General features: G+C 56.3%; 1 protein-coding gene across 3 annotated transcripts in view; it reads right to left on the bottom strand.

The window, feature by feature from the left end:
• The window catches only part of PARVG (parvin gamma), a 31,667-nt gene that overhangs the window by 6,409 nt on the left and 9,511 nt on the right, over positions 1-15,747 (bottom strand). For all 3 annotated transcript variants that reach the window (XM_067698341.1, XM_067698343.1, XM_067698344.1), the window contains 10 exons: positions 15,555-15,649; positions 13,907-13,971; positions 12,505-12,607; positions 11,795-11,935; positions 10,859-10,974; positions 9,648-9,703; positions 6,813-6,835; positions 4,663-4,721; positions 4,373-4,441; positions 2,225-2,326 (listed from right to left, as the gene is read on the bottom strand). In XM_067698341.1, coding sequence (XP_067554442.1) covers positions 2,225-2,326; positions 4,373-4,441; positions 4,663-4,721; positions 6,813-6,835; positions 9,648-9,703; positions 10,859-10,974; positions 11,795-11,935; positions 12,505-12,607; positions 13,907-13,971; positions 15,555-15,633 — 813 coding nt within the window. In that variant the 5' untranslated portion in view covers positions 15,634-15,649. The remainder of the gene's footprint in view (positions 1-2,224; positions 2,327-4,372; positions 4,442-4,662; positions 4,722-6,812; positions 6,836-9,647; positions 9,704-10,858; positions 10,975-11,794; positions 11,936-12,504; positions 12,608-13,906; positions 13,972-15,554; positions 15,650-15,747) is intronic.

The raw sequence follows: 15,747 nt of genomic DNA, 5'->3' as shown, positions 1-15,747 counted from the left end.
CACTGGTTGTTTGGGTGGTTTGTTACACAGCATTTTCGTGGCAATAGCTGATCAATACAGTGCCTGGTGAGGGACAAGAACTTAGGAAGTGCTGACCACTGTTTCTACCACCACTAGAGCTACAAACACTGCCCTGCTCTAGCCTGTTTGCTTCTCAGCTCTTGGGAATCTGAGCCCCAATTCGATCTTCAAGTCAAGAGCCCCCCTGCCTCCTGGGAAGGTGGAGATGATGCCCACAGAGATGCCATCTTCCTGCTGCAAAGGGGGAAATGTGGGCTGAAGGGTGGGTGGCCAGTCCTGGTGTCAGACCTGCCACTGAGTAGCTGGATGGCCCTGGGCCTGTCCCAAAGCCTCAGTTTTCCCCTCTGTAAAATGGAGATGCAACCCTGCCCTGCCTCCCTCGCAGGGGTATGGAGTGAGGGAGAAGTGGGGTAAAGGGCCAGGTGAGGCCGGAGGCAGGTAGGAACTCCAAGAGAACGTGAGAGTAGCCATGGTTCGGGGCCCCATAGGATACCCAAGAGCTCAGAGGGGATAAGGTGGTCAGAGCCGACCACCCGGCTAAGGGGTTGAAGCAAAGCAGGAAGCAGGATGGGCCTAGAGAACGGCCTGGGGAAGGTCTGGAGATGCCAGAGGCCCAGGCCGAGTAAGGAGCACAGGCGGGCAGTGAGGCTGCGGCTGGGGGGCAGGCAGGCTGGGAAGGCGGGCCTGGAACATTCGGCAGGGGACCGGGTAGGTCAGGCTTGCGGCCAGAAGCAGGGACAGACAGGGCTGCGGATATGTGGGGGCCAGGCAGAGATCGAAGTTGGAACTGGGCCAGGGTCAAGGGTGTACAGGCTCACCCCCCAACCCCAGGCAGGCCTTGAGGTTTGAACCAGCCCCAGGGCCATGGGCACATCAAAGGGGACCAAAATCTTTCCTTTTCCCAGAAACTCCCCAAGGCTGGCACTGGGAACCGGCACCCAGCCCTGCCTGGTGTCCCCTCTCTGTGGAGGGGTGAAAGGGGGCCCTCCTACCCTGGGTTGCCGCTGAGCCGTCCCTGGGACCCCGGTGCAGACAGAGAGAAGCTGGCCACCTGGGGTCCTGGGCGGGCCTGGGGGACCAGGGACCACATGCCCCTGTGGTCTGAGGGGTGGCAGGGCAGGGGCTGTGAGTACATTTTAGGGGCAAAAAGCCCGAGGTGCAGGCAGAGACCAGAGCCCTCCGCCTGGACTAACGCAGCCATCTCCCAAGCAGCCCCCCAGACTCCAGGGTCCACATGGGAACTCCTGACCCCCACAGGGCCAGAAGCCCTGCCACATCCGAGCCTTGGCTGACTCTGTTCCCTTCCCCTGGGGGTGCCCTCCCTAGTTCACGCTGCGAACCAAGCCCTAGACAATTTCACGGCCACCTCTCACGCAAGGCCTCTCCTGACTGCTGCGGATCCTGCGAACCACGCTTTCTTTCAGGCCCCGCACCGGCCCGCCCACCACGAGCCACGGCACTTCATCACAGCCCTAGAACACCGCACACCACTGAGGGCCCAGCGGGTGGAGAGCGAGCCGTCCTCAAAAGCAGCAGCTGTGTGGGATTGTCTTTATGGCCCACGGGGCCTGATGCCAAGAGGACCTCAGAAAACGATGGATCCGGTGCATGGGTGAATGGGTGGGCGGACAGGTAGATGGATGGATGGGCAGGTGGATGGATGGGTGGATGGAAGGGTAGATGGTCAGGTAGATGGATGGATGGATGGGCAGGTGGATGGGTGGGTGGATGGATGGGCAGGTGGATGGGTGGGTGGATGGAAGGATAGATGGTCAGGTAGATGGATGGATGGATGGATGGGTGGATGGGCAGGTGGATGCATGGATGGATGGGCAGGTGGATGGATGGGTGGGTGGGCAGGTGGATGGATGGGTGGACAGATGGATGGACGGATGGGTGGATGGATGGGCAGGTGGATGGATGGGCGGATGGATGGATGGATGTGCAGGCAGGTGAATGGGTGGATGAATTGCGTGGATGAGTGATCCATGAATAGCGTTGATGAGTGAATGAATAAGTCAGTGGATAGGTGTGAGGGTCTATGGGTGAGGCTGGTGGATGGATGGGCAGACATATGGACAAACAAAGTTTCCCATCACCCCTTACTTCACCTGGAAGTGAATAAATAAAGACTGATCATGCCAATCTCCTAGATCTGTCTACCTAGAGGTAGACCCCTGAGGAAAATCTTTGGAAAACTTACCATTTCCGCAGGAGATTTGGGAGTGAGATAGAATTCCTTCAAGTGCAGGAAGAAGCCTTCCAGTTGTCCAATCAGCAAGAGTAAGATGACTCCATCTGCAAACTACAAAGGAGGGAATGGGAGGCAGATAGCCTGGAGGATCCCCTCTGCCTTTTACAGGCTGTGTGACCCTACGGAAGTCACACAAGCTCTCTGAGCCTCAGGTTCCTTTTTGAGAAACGGGGACGACACCCTGACCTCACAGAGTTGTTGTAAACAGCAGCAGGTCTAAAGCAGTTATTGGTTGCCTAGCCCAGAGCATGTGCTCAATAAAATGAGCTATTTTTAAATTTTCTGTAAAATAGCTTCAAATCATTTTTTAAACCACATACTGTTCCATGAGCTACAGAAGCCCAGGCGGAAACGGAGTTAAGTATAAAATAATTCCATCAGGAAAAGGCAGAGAACAGCACACCGGGCTCGTTTTGCTGGCGGCCACATTTGTATTGGTCTGTTTTGTCTGTATGTTCAGAGATAAAGCTGTCACCCTAGCACCAGCACATCATATGCTCATATAATCGTATTCAGTCTCTTCAAAGACATAAAACACAAGATTGACTGTTGGAGGAAAAGCCACCAGGCGAAGTCCTTAATGGAATTTCCTCATATTAGGTCTGTTCTGATGCTATTAGTTTGGCATATTCCCTGGTAATACCACCAAAATACCAGGGACTTTAATATCCCCTTTTATCCAGCAGTCGAAATAGCATCCTCACATGTGCATTATTCTCCAAATGTCATTATTTTCGCAAGGGAGAGATAAAGGTGAAACGGGTAGAATGTAAACCTAAGAAATCATCTTGTTTATTCCCACATAAAAAACAATAAAGCCACAAATGTATTGTTTATTATGCGTAGACAGTGTGGCAGGCAATACACATCATCTCATTTCTTACTCACAGTTCTCTGAGGTTGGTATCCCTGCACCCATTTTCAAAAAAGAGGAGCCTGAGGTTGAGAGAAGTCCAGGTCCAAAGCCACACAGCTAAGGTGGAGGAGGTGTCCTCAGAGCCCAGAAGCAACACGTGCCCATCTGCTATCTCCACCCTGCAGTGTCACCACACCATGTCACACACAGACTTCTCACATGGCCACCGTGTGAGGTGGTGATGGAGCACAAACTCTGGCCTCAGCGACCTGGGTTCAAATCCCAGGTCCACCAGTTAATCACTGTGTGACCTTGGACAAGTTAATTAACCTCCCTGGGCTTAATGTCCTCATCTGTAAAATGGGATAGTATCCGTTCCCACCTAAAGAGTTTGTTGGGAGGAGTCGGTGAGTTAATGTACGCAAAGCACTTTGCTCAGGGCCGGGCACATGGTGAGGGCTGTATCGGCTTTAGCTACCAGGCACAGGGGTATATCTACCCCATTCCCCGCTGGCTAATGTCAGGCTGTGCCTGAGACATCAGCTGCTCCAGTGACCAGACCTGACCTCACCACCTGCCCCCGGTCATGCTGTGTGAGCAAAACCCACGTGGCCCGACGCCTGCACCACCACCACGCCCAGTTAATGCGCCCAGGGTGCAGCAGGCTCCGTTGCTGCCCTGAAGGCCCTGGGCCGGCAATTCACAGCTTCTCTGCGCCCCACTGTGTTGAGGGAAACCACAGGGCACAGAATCCTCGTGGGAGGCCACGACCCACTGGGGAAGGCTGACCTCCTAAGACTCTGCTCCTGCCCCAGAACAGTGGGCCGGGCAACTCAGGGAGTCCGCAGACACGGGGCTGTGTCGGCACCTACAACCCCTCCCGGCACACGGCTCAACCTAATAAACGCTGCGAGCGAATGCAGTTAGGGAAACCTCATGTGCTTTGAGTCTTGGGGTTGGAGAGACCAAGATTAATTTTGAAAAAAGCTGAAAAGTGGTTATTTTACAATGAAAAGTATAACAGCGTAGACAAACGCTGAGATCTCCACTTCACAGGATCCCCGTCGTGCCCCTGATTGGCAATACCGCCTACCAGCAACATCCCCATTGGAGAGGAGGACCCAAGGTTCCAAGAGGTGACACACGCCAGGCCACATAGGATGGGCCCAGGCTTCCAGTGCCCTGTGGAACCCCCTCCCCATGCCCCTTCCCTGCCCCAGACCCTGCAGCTGAGTCCCTACCTGGGTGTCCAGATTCTGCACGGACAGGCCCAGGCGGTCCAGCTTCTGGTTGACGAAGTTCACTATGGCCTACCCAGGGAAGAACAAAGGCCCCAGGTCCCCAGCTCGGGTTTGCGACCTTCCCACTTGGGGTCACAAAAAGGCCCCCGCACGGCACCCGGCGCACAGCAGTTGCAGAGTGAGGACCCGATCCCTTTCCCTTTGCCCCACTCCCACCCCCAGACTCAAGGCGGGTGGGCGGTGGGTGGGCGGGTGGCAGGAGGTACTCTTGGAACTTTGACCTCTCTTACCTCTTTCACAGCGTTCACTTTCTCCGGAGCCAGCTTAAATAATTCATCAAAGACGTCCTCTGCAGACAGATCCATTAAACACCTCATTACGATGCTATTATCTTTGGGCCAAACAGGGACTTTTTTCCACCAAAGTTTCTCAGAATAACCAGTCTCGAGGGAGATGTAGTTTTATCTCAAGGTTCTTGAATTAAAGAACAGGTCTGGGTCAGAGTCACTGCTCCCCTGGCTGTGTGGCCTGGAGAGAATCGCCTCCCCTCTCTGTGCCTTGTTTTCCTCCTCTGTAAAGTACGGCTGATAATGACTACTAGGTGGGATCACTGTAAATATCCTGTCTGGGGGCAGATAACACACTTGTGATGGTGGCTGGGCACACAGTAGGACTTAAATAAATGGTCGTCTTTCCTGCCGCGGACACCATCCCTTCCTCTGGGAACTTGCCCTGCCTCCTGCTGGTTCCCTGCTCCACCCACAAGCCCACGGGAACTGCCATAGGTGGCTGAGCAGGGACCAGCCCCGCACTGACTCTTCGCCCAGCGGTCTCCTCCGCAGCGTTTGTGGATTGGCAGAATAAGGGCACCCAGCCCTCCCAGAGAGTCAGAACTTTGCTACAGCGCACAAAAGACCAGCGCCCTCAGTAGCTGAGTCATGCCCAGGGAGCTGCATCTTAGCAGCTCAGGCCACGGGTCCAGCCTCAGAGATGCCAAGTCCTCGGACTAATGTCCTTTTCCCACAAGCTGCATTCCTACTGTTCACAGCTATGCAGCGCTTCACCTTCCCCTGGGGACAATGCTCCGCAGGCACTGAATACCCAAACGAGTAGAAGAATTTCCCTCTTAATTCTGCCAATCAGCTGCTGTGTGACTCTGAACGAGTCACTTCACCTCTCTGTGCCTCAGTTCCCTCATTAGTGAAGGGGGAAAAGTAGCACCAGATAGCATCGTGCACGTTAAAATGCCCCATAAACCAATAAACATGGTGGAAACACCTGTGGTCCCTCCCAGACCCCTTGGCCTGTGGTCAGTGAAATTGTGTCCCTGAAGAAGCCAGGAAATCAGAGGCCAATGTGCATGCGGATGGCACAGGCCAGAACAGGACGGACGTGCTAGAAATGGTTTTAAGGAAGTCCGTTTCCGTGGCCCTGCCCCTCATTGTGTGACCCAGCCTCATGCAGCCCCCTAACAAACACTGCTCCCTGGGCAACCCCTGTGTCCTCCGGCTGCCCCTCCACACACGCACACACAGCCATCCGACCAGCCTCCCTCGTGCCTCCCCTCTCCTCCCTTTCCCCACTCAACCTTTCTCAGCCCCTGTTCTCAGAAGCCCCTCGCAGGTCGCTATTTCCTCCTCGGCAGGTGAGAATCCCTTGCCCATACAGCTCTTTGTCCCAAGTGGGTAAGGTTCAAGGAGGAAAAATAATGTTAAGATGGATGGATGGATGGATGGATGGATGGATGGAAGGATGATGAATGGGTGGATGGATGGATGGGTGGATGAATGGATGGATGAATAGATGAATGGATTGGTATATGGATGGATAGATGGATTGGTATAAGGATGGATGGATGACCAACTGGCCAGGCAGACTGACTAAGGAATGAATGAATGAAGAAGGAAAGGCTGGGTTAATCAGTTGATTGGTGAAGATCTCTGTCACAAAAGTAGCAGCTAAATTAGCGAACAATCACTATTAAGCACTTACTCTGTGCTAAGCACACTCACAAGGTATCTCTTCACCCTCACCACCATTCTAAGAGGTGGGTGCCATTATTAATCCCATTTTACAGATGAGGAAACTGAGGCACAGACCGGTTCAGACACTTGCCCAAGTTCACGTGGCTAATAAATGGGGGAATTAGTGTTTGAACCCAGGTTGCCTGGCTCCAGAGCCCACACACTGAACACTCCATAGCTGCTGCTGATGGGAATTATAAATCTCTCTGCCCACGTGAGCGGTATCCTAAGAAGCAACAGCCAGATCCACGGACGGACAGACAGAAGGAGGGACAAACGGACAAGAGGGCGCGAGATACACACAGCAGACCACAAAGGAACCGTGAGCACACCCAATGATCAACGTGTCATCATGACACGTTTGTCCCCACACGTATCCAGCAGAAAAAGATTCCCTAAATTAGGAAAGTACTCACTCGAAGGTTGGTCCTTGTCTGTGCTAAAGGGAAAATTGTAGGGGGGAAAAAAGGAAACACATGGTTAAAAAAACCATCCTCAAACCTGTACTCTCTTCATATGACAAGACCCGGCAGTGGGAAGGTTGACAAAGAAACTGGCCAGCTGCTTTCTCCTGGCAGCTCTGTAAGCAGGCGGGGCCCTCGTGAAAAGCAAATGGCAAACGAGGTTCAAACCTTCCCCTGAGGCTCCCACACCTAGAAGTGTCTGGACTGTGTCCTTTTCGTGGTTGCTGTGTTAGTTTGCGGGGGGCATATTACACACACAATAAAAACACACACATCCTAACTTTAGAGCTGGTGCATGTTTACACATGCGCACACGCATGTGTAATCACCACCCCCAACAAGGCACAGAACTCTCCTAGCACCCCCAATGTGCTCCCCCATCCCATTATACCCCACAAGGTTACCACTGCTCTGATCTGTCTTGTTGGCCTTTCATTTTGTCTGTTCGTCTATGGAATGAAATCGTATGTACTCTCTAGTGTCTGGCTTCTTTCACTCCCTTTTTATTGTCTTTGAGTGGTTTTTCTTTGACTTTGTTGCTAAATTCTCCGCCCCAGCGCACCTCCTAGAAGCAAGGTTCTGGGCCCCAAGTAGGCCGAACTCTCCCTGGAGAGCCGGGCGGCCCCTCCGACCGTGGCCCTGGGGGGTGGAGAGCGCAGCCTGAGACCCAGGGCTCAGCACGGGGGCAGCTGCCAGGAGGGGCACACGTCCCTGTGCTGCCCTCACAGACATTTCCGAGCTCATCAGAGGCTGAGAAGGGTGATTTTAGGGCTATGAAGGGAGAAGGGGTGCAGCGCCCGTGACCGCTAACTGCACCCTCTCTCTCAAGTTCCCCAAACACGGAACCTGAAGCTTCAGCCTTGACAGGGCCCCGTGCAGAGCCGCTCAGCGGCTGGGCAACAGGGAGGTCATTTAGCCTCCCAGAGTCGGGGTGGGGCTGTGGTGGTTCGAGGCGGGGACAAGCCCTCCTCCCAGGGTGACCTTGGGAGGGTAAATGGGCCGACGAGTGCACGGGCCCCGCTGGCAGGAGGGACCAGCAGCGGTCTGCTTCCTCCGCCCTTGGCCATGCTCGGCTCACCGCCTGGACCACAGACCTTACCGTCATCGACTGGCAGAGGTTTGAGCCCTTCCCCCCACCCCATCCTCAGTGAACACCCAGGAGCCGTAGACCGGAAGGACCTCAGGGCTGGGGGCGTACAGGAGGGGGAAGATGCCCTCACCTACATCACCTGTAACTCTCACAGCAGCCCCAACAAGTAGGCGCGGGTCCCCCTTTATCAGAGGCGTGAAGAAGCTCAGAGAGGGGGAGTGACTTGCCCAAGGGAACACAGCTCAGACATGGCTGATCTGGGATTTCAGTCCAGGTGGGGCTGGCTGCCCAGCCTGTGAGCAGAAGAGAACTGAACTCACCCAGGTGGGGTTGCTGAGGATAAAATGGGTTAAGGGAGCTGAAACAGCCCAGTGCCCTGCACACAGTAGGCCTTCAGTAAGTGTTAGACCGGAAAGGAGAATCCACAACTTTCCTTCAAAAGGAACCCACTCTCAGACCAAAACCGGAAAGACCTTTGGCCCAGACTGGGGTGGGCTGCGAAGTGGGGAAGCCAGGCAGCCACATGTGGCAGGGTCTGGAGACATACCGCCCGGCAGGGAGAGCCAGGGCCCCTCCGCAGCTCTTGCAACTTTGCAAAGATGAGAAACATTCTGCCTGTACCCAGTCAAGGTTCTACAATTCACAGGGCAGAACAAGCATCCCAAACCCAGGGGCCTGCAGCAGGGCTGGGCTCCCACCCAGGGAACGGGGCAGGGACCTGGGCAGGTGCCCGGAAGTGTGAGCCTACAGGTGGCAGGAGGGAGGGACCTTTGGCTGGGGCCAGTTACAATCTCCAACGAAAGGGAGTCCAGGAATGCAAGACGGCCATGTCTCCCTGGAGAGACAACGCAGCTGGGGTGTTGAGGGCTTGGGTCGGGGGTACGAGGTACATGTGTGGTTTCCTTTACCACCCAGGCAGTCAGGAGTTTAGTCCATAGGCCAGCCTGGTCCCGCACTGCTAAGGCCCTTCTAAAGGTTGAACTGCGGCCTGCAGTTCAGAGACGCGAATGGGACCCCCTGCTTCTCCCAGACCCCAGGACTCTGTGGCTCTCTTGTTGCGGAGCGCACGTGCCCGGCCCTCGTCCCGATGTGAGTGTTTCCAGCTCTGCCACGAAGCACATGCTGTGCAGGTGGGTGTCGAGGCAGAGGGGAGAGCTCATTGGCGGATCGACCTCTGGTGTCCTGCGTGCGCGGACAGGCGAAAGGCCGACAGCTGGCGGACCCGGGCACTCCAGGTCCCAGCCCCACCCCGTATACAGTAGGTGCTCACTAAACACGGGTGGTATGAGTGAGCCCTCTGCGCCCTTGCCTCCTGGCACCGGTTGGAAGTTTCACGCCCGGCTGCGGAATCTCCCTGCCATGGATGAGGGTAAGGCTTCCCGGCAGCACCCGGCTCCGGGTGTTAGGAAACCAGCCTGGGTTTGGGGTCCAGAGACCCCAGTTTCCGGGTCCCTCCTGGCCCCCAGTGCCTGCAGTGTGACCTCATGACCGAGGGCCAGAGCCCCTTCCGCCCCCAGGTCTGCCTGTTTTGCCGGGCTTTGCGGAGGGTGGAGGGCGAGCCCCGTGAGGGCCAATGCAGGCCCCGCGGCAATTAGAGCGGTGGGCAGAGTGAGGGCCCCTCCCAAGAAGGGGAGGGAGAAGGTCAGGCAGGTCTGCCCCGCTCCGGCCCCAGGCTCCGCCCCTGGTCCCTCCCTCACCTGCTCTCAGTGAGTTGCTCCACCGACATCTCCGATTTCAGGCCACTCTTGGTGCTCTAGGAAACAGAAAAGAGGACGGAAAGGGGGAACCACAGAAAATTCTAGGACCACGCCTGCCACGAGAGGAGACTGTAGTGGCCAAAGCAGCCCCAAGGGACCCAGTTTGCTCTGCCTCATCCGCTCCTCAAGGGGGCCTCCTGGGCAGCCCTCACCACTGGGGCCAGCTTAATTGTCCTTCTTCCCACAGGCCTTGAGCCCCACGAGGATGCGGATCGCGTCTGCCTCATTCCCCAGGTATCCCCAAAGTCTGCCCAGTGCCTGGCTCACAGGGTATCAATGGACACGTGTTCATCTGAATAACAAATGAATGAGTGGGTGAATGAATGAATGAGTGAGTCGGTGGGTGGGTGAATGAGTGAATGAGTGAGTGAATGAGTGAGGGCTGAATGCATGAAGGAATGAAGTCACCTCTGATTTACACACGTGTAGGCAAAACCATGACACTGCTCAGTGGAGAATTCAAGTCAACTGTTTTGAACAGGTAAGAGAGCATTCTCCTGAGTTTGGCTGGACTCAGCGTGTTCTGTCGGGTGGGGTCAAGGGAAGCCGGCTGCTCCCCAGGTACCCAGGGGCTGGGGGAGCGGAGAGCGGAAGCAGGTGGGGCCTGTTTCTGGTGCCCGGGGTCTGTCTGAGAGAGAAAGCATGGACTCCCGGGGCATCAGCTGCAGCAGAAGTCCTGCACATGCTAGACAGGGAGCACCCCATGGGTGGAGAAACCCAGAAAGGTCCTGGAGCCTTCGTCACACCCATCTGTTGAGGGATGAGACCATCGCAGTGAGAGGGCAGTGGCTGCGGCCCCGTGTTGCAAAGACTCCAGAAAGGCCGTGAACAGATGGCCACTTATGGCCCATGTGGTTGCCGTCAGCCAGGACCTTCGTGATGCCTCAGGTAGGTGCCGTCTGCTGGGTAAGTGGGACTGGCCGGCCCACACAGACCTCCCCGTGGCCTCACTGGACTCAGCATCTCCCGCCCACAGCTCCAGCCCAATCCCCCACTGCTGTCCTGGTGGGATCTGGTGTTTCTCATGGCTCCCTGGAACTCACCCCAGTTCAGCCCCCGCCCCGTGCAGCACGCCCCCATCCAGGGTGTGGCGATATGGCCCCGAGATGTTCAGCCAGCAGGCAGGCATCCTCCGGCGCCCTGCGCCTTACCTCCATGATGATCACCTCCACCTTGACATTGGTCGGGAGGGACAGGTCCGGCTGGAAGCACTTGGCCAGGGCCACGAGGAGATGCAGGGTGGCCAGCAGGTCCTTGTTGAAGATGCCTGGGAGGGGAGGGGGCACAAGGTCAGAGCCCTGGGGGACGACCAAACCTGGGGCCACGTGGTGGGTTCCTTATCGTCACAACCACCCTCTGCAGGCCAAGGAGCTCTGCGTCCAGCCTTCAGGAGAGCAGAGGTCCGGAGATCTACATTTAGAACCTAAAAATAGTCACACTTTGCCCCAGTCATCCCTCTTCTGCAAGTACAGCCCAAGGGCACAATCTGCCCTGTGGACGGGGATTTTAACACACAGATGTTCACTGCAGTGCTGTTTAAACAGCTAGATGTCCTACAGCAGGGCCCTGGGTGAACAAATTGTTAGATTTAAGCTGAATGCGACCTGATTCGGGGCCAACATTACAAACATCAATTATTGAATGTGGCGAAGGTAGTGGCAGGGGACCCAACAAAAACCGGGTTTGAAAACTGTTACATCCTCACCACCCGACCTTGGTGAAGCTATTCAGTGTCTCTTGGCCTCAGTTTTCTCATCTGGAAAATGGGGAAGATGTAGAGGTTGGAATGGCAGGAAACCATACCAATGGTCAACGGGGTGGGGCTTTGCACACTCTCATTTCTTACGAGCAGGCACTGCAGATGCAACTTAGCTAAATTAATGAAGCAGGATGGTTAGTGCCCCTCTGACGAGGTAGACGAGGGCGCGTGTGTGATGCTCGGAACTCAGTAAGCAGTGGCCGCATTGTGGACAAGGCTGTGTTTTATCACCCCCGTGCTGTGCTTCAAGGCAGCACCCCCCGCAGCCCGAGTAGGAGGCTGGGGCTCTGCCCGCCCCCCCGCCCTCCCTGACACCGGCCCCACGCACTCTCCACGCTCCACTGGGCCTGCGGCTCCTCCACCTGCAGGCTCTGGCCGGCGGCCTCCAGGACCACGGCGAGCTTGCGTCTCTGGCTAGCCGCGGTCAAGGCGATTTCCTCCACGTCCAGCTTGACTCCAGTCAGCTTCTCTGAGGGCAGGGGAAGGAGTAAGAGGGAGAGAGAGGGTGGGAACAGCTGGCTGGGGGGGACAGTTGGGGCCCCTGCAGGGGACCCACAGCTAGTCTGCTTCCTCCAGGGAGGCAGGGTGCTGCCCTTCCTCATGGGCCACACAGGCTGCATGATGGGGTGAGCCCGTCCTGGGCTGACCTCACGTTGACCATTCCTGTGCCCCCCACCCCCAGCCTCCCACACATCAACGCGTTCCTCGTTCCTGTGGGGCAGGGTGGCCCAGTGGTTAAAGCCGAGACCCCTGGCTCCCCTACTTTCTTCACTGTGAGACCTTGGACAAGGTACCAGGCCTCCCGGAGCTCAGTTTCCTGGTCTGTAAAACGGGCATAGTCACAGGACAGAGTTGTTCTGCGGATGAACTGCACCTGCTCCATGGCAAGGGCTCAGGAAGCCGTAGCTTGTGGGACTGTCCTGCAGCCAATCTGCGAAGGGCACCACAGAGGGCACTGGGCAGGCCCCAGGCTGGCCCAAGGGGAGTCGGGACCACCCAGCCCTCCGGGACTGCCCAGCTTTGGAAGCATCCACTTACGGAAAAGGTGGTGCAGGATGAGCCCATCGAAAATATCCTCCTCCAGGCTGCGGACCACGATGTGCTCGGGCAGGAGCTTCGCATTGATCCACTCCGTCAGCACCTGTGGGCCCCGAGTGACAGCTGGCCCCGGGCCACTCCTCACCCGGCCTCTCACCAGGCTCAGCTCTGCCCTCCTCCCACCAGCCAACTCCTACCCGTCCTTCGAGGCCAGGAAAAGCATCACCTCCTCTGGGAAGCCTGCTCTGATCTCCCAGGCTGAGTCAGGGGCCTGCTCCGGGCTCCTGAAGACCTGACCACTACGGGCTATTGTTTGTTCTGTGTAAGGTTTTGGTAATACATGGGCGCTGGTGTCCCGCCCCCTCCTGCAAACTGCAGCAAAGGCTGAGGGCTGTCCCTGGAAGTCAGAAGTGCAGAGAAGCAGCCCCCCATCCCTTTAAGGGAGCAGCCCGAGCTACACGGGACTTGGTGGATAAACACCCCAGCTCCTCTGCCCCAGCAGGAAGACTCCAAGGTGTCCGCTCCACCCTGGCTCCCAACGGTTCCCAGCCGGCTTGAGCTCCGACAACCATCTCCTGCTCCATCACCCTCCCTGGGTGTCTCCTTCCCACCTGTCTTACGTCCCTGCTCCCCTTCCTTGTCTCCTGCGATTACCTCCCAACTCAATATTTGCATCTGAATCTTTAGTTCAGCTTCTGGAGGAACCCAAACTAAGATGAAGTGTCAGCACGCCGCCAGGTTTTCCTCTGTGTCCCAGGGCGCAGCAGAGGGAAAAGTAGATGGGGGGATGGACAGAATGGGAGGGAAGAAGAAAAGGATGGAAAATGGGCCACAAATCCTCTAGGGGGTCAAAGGTGGTGCAGGCCAGGAGGCCTCCTTGGAGGAGGCAACAGAAAGGCCCCACGGAGACTACAGAAGTAGGGCAGAGGAAAATGGAGGTCCCAAGCCTGTGTCCAGCTGGTCCTACAGCCAAGAAGAGTACCAAGAAGTGGGTGATGCATGCCTATACCTGCCCACTTCGCCAGCTGTCCTCTGCCCTGGGCAGCTGAGCCAGAGAAGGAGCACGAGATTGGGGGCCAACAACCTGGGTCAAATCCCAGCTCTGTCACTGGCCAGCTATGTGTCCCCCACAGGCCAGGTCACTTCTCCGAGCCTCACTATCTGCTCCCTGGGATGCAGGTGACAGGATGCCGTGAAGTTTGCTGGGATCATGTACGTAAAGGCGCACAGTCGGTGCTCAATAAGTATCCCTCACGCAGCCGCTCAGCACGTCTCCCAGGGGCCGGCGGGATCGCCACCCACCAGCCTGAGGTCGGGGAGGGGAGGCGGCGGGCTGCGGTCCCCACCCCAGGGAGACAAGAAGACTCCTGCAGAGAAAGAGGCTCAGAGAAGGATGCCACACCTTTTGCAGTTCTTCAAGTTTGGGATCCTTCCTGGAAGTGGGTGGCAGGAACTTCTTCTTTTCTCCTGGAAGCAGAGATGAGCATATGTGCCTGGGGACCCTGCAGGCCGCCCCCAGAGCTGGCACCTGGACCACAAGAGGAAATCGGTCGCGCTGCTTCACACGCACACACACACATGCACACACACGTGCATACAAGTTCACTCTCACACACACACACGCACACACATGTACAAACGCACAGATGCACAGACACGTGCACCCACACACACAGACACACGCAGTCATAAACACACAGGCACACATACATACACATGCACTCGCACACAGAGACACACACAGACACACACACACACACACACCCTGAGCACCAAACATCCAAAGAGATTGATTTCCCGGACACGCCTCATCCTCTGCACCTCTCTTCCTTTGCCCATGCTCTTCCAGCCTCCCCCCAATGCCCTTCCCCCCCCACATTTCCCTCATGAACACCAGCTCATCCTCAGACACTGCAGCATCTATATTTTGGGAACATACTTAAAGTCGAAAACTATTTCTTGTCTATCTGGAATTCACATTTAACTGGGCATCCTCTGTTTACCTGGCAACTCTACTCACATATATACGAAGGAGCCACGGCTCAGATGAGCCCAGATTCCCGGGCTCCAAGGGGCCAGGACAGAGTCCACCGGCATCTGTCTGGCTCCCCCATATGGGCACGACACTGAGGCTGCCTGGCTCGTCCTATGAGCCCCAAGACCTGTTTCAGCATCTCCTGCAAGTTTAAGAACCTCAGAACCCACAAGGGTCAGGGCCAAGGGGGACCTCTGGAATCGAGTCCCAAAGGATGGGGTGGGAAACTGAGCCCCCAAGTGGGGCAGCCTTGCCCAAATCCACAAAATGCATTGCCTCTGTGTTCACGTGGCCCAGCTGGGGACGTCTAGACGTTCTGAAAACCTCTGCGTACCACCCAGCCCCGTGTGTTCTGACGAGAGGAGGGCGGGCCCTTGACAGACGCCTGGGGAGAGAGCGAGCAAGCGTGTGAGTGGCTGTGGCCCTTCCCTGGAGCAGATTTCTTGCCACTCGGAATCATACCATGTTCCAGCTCTGCCTGCCAGAACTCTCAGTATCTCTAAACCAACTCTAAAACAAAACATAAATATTTTTTCAAATCACGAAGCCCCACCACCCGAACTGCAATTTTCCTTATGTTGCTTTCCAACCTGAAACCACTTATAAACCGAGAGCGCCAGTTAACGGAGTCGGCCCCGCGACCCTGGACTTGGTGCTCTGCTACGTTACTCCCTGTGCCTCAGTTTCCTTGTCCGTAAAAAGGAGGTAAAAACACCCATCCTCAGAGTAATAGGTGAGATGCTGTGTATAAGAAGTTCTCAGCACAGGCCCAGCCCAGAGTGGGCACACACAGCAATCAGTATCCTGATTGGAGATGTGCGGTTATGTGGGAGACAGGGATAACTCTGTGGAAGGTTCCAGAAGCAGGGGGTCAAGTATAAAGCAGGAGGCAGAGGCAGAGGCTGGACAGAACCGGGTGTCCAGCTGACAACTTAGCAAAGCAATGCAGTACCCAGCACGGCTTGTTCGGTTCTTACAATGCAGATCCTGCCCCCATCCCCCGCTGGCACGGCACCTTGTGAGAGTGTCACCCCGGCTGCTTGGTCCACCCTCCCGGGGAGCTGCAGCAGGTTGTAGAGAGACTCCGGCTCCATCACTGCCTTGCCGGCCCTGGGGATGCAGGAAACAGGACATCACCCTCCGAGTCACTCTAAACTCACTCTGTGTGTCGTTTCCTCCAGACCAGGAGGCACAGGGAGAGAGAGGGT

This window comes from Pseudorca crassidens, chromosome 11 (genome assembly GCF_039906515.1).
Source record: "Pseudorca crassidens isolate mPseCra1 chromosome 11, mPseCra1.hap1, whole genome shotgun sequence".
In the NCBI taxonomy this organism is placed as follows: domain Eukaryota; kingdom Metazoa; phylum Chordata; class Mammalia; order Artiodactyla; family Delphinidae; genus Pseudorca; species Pseudorca crassidens.
The sequence above is the reverse complement of the archived record's forward strand: the minus strand, read 5'-3'. Positions and strand labels throughout refer to the sequence as shown.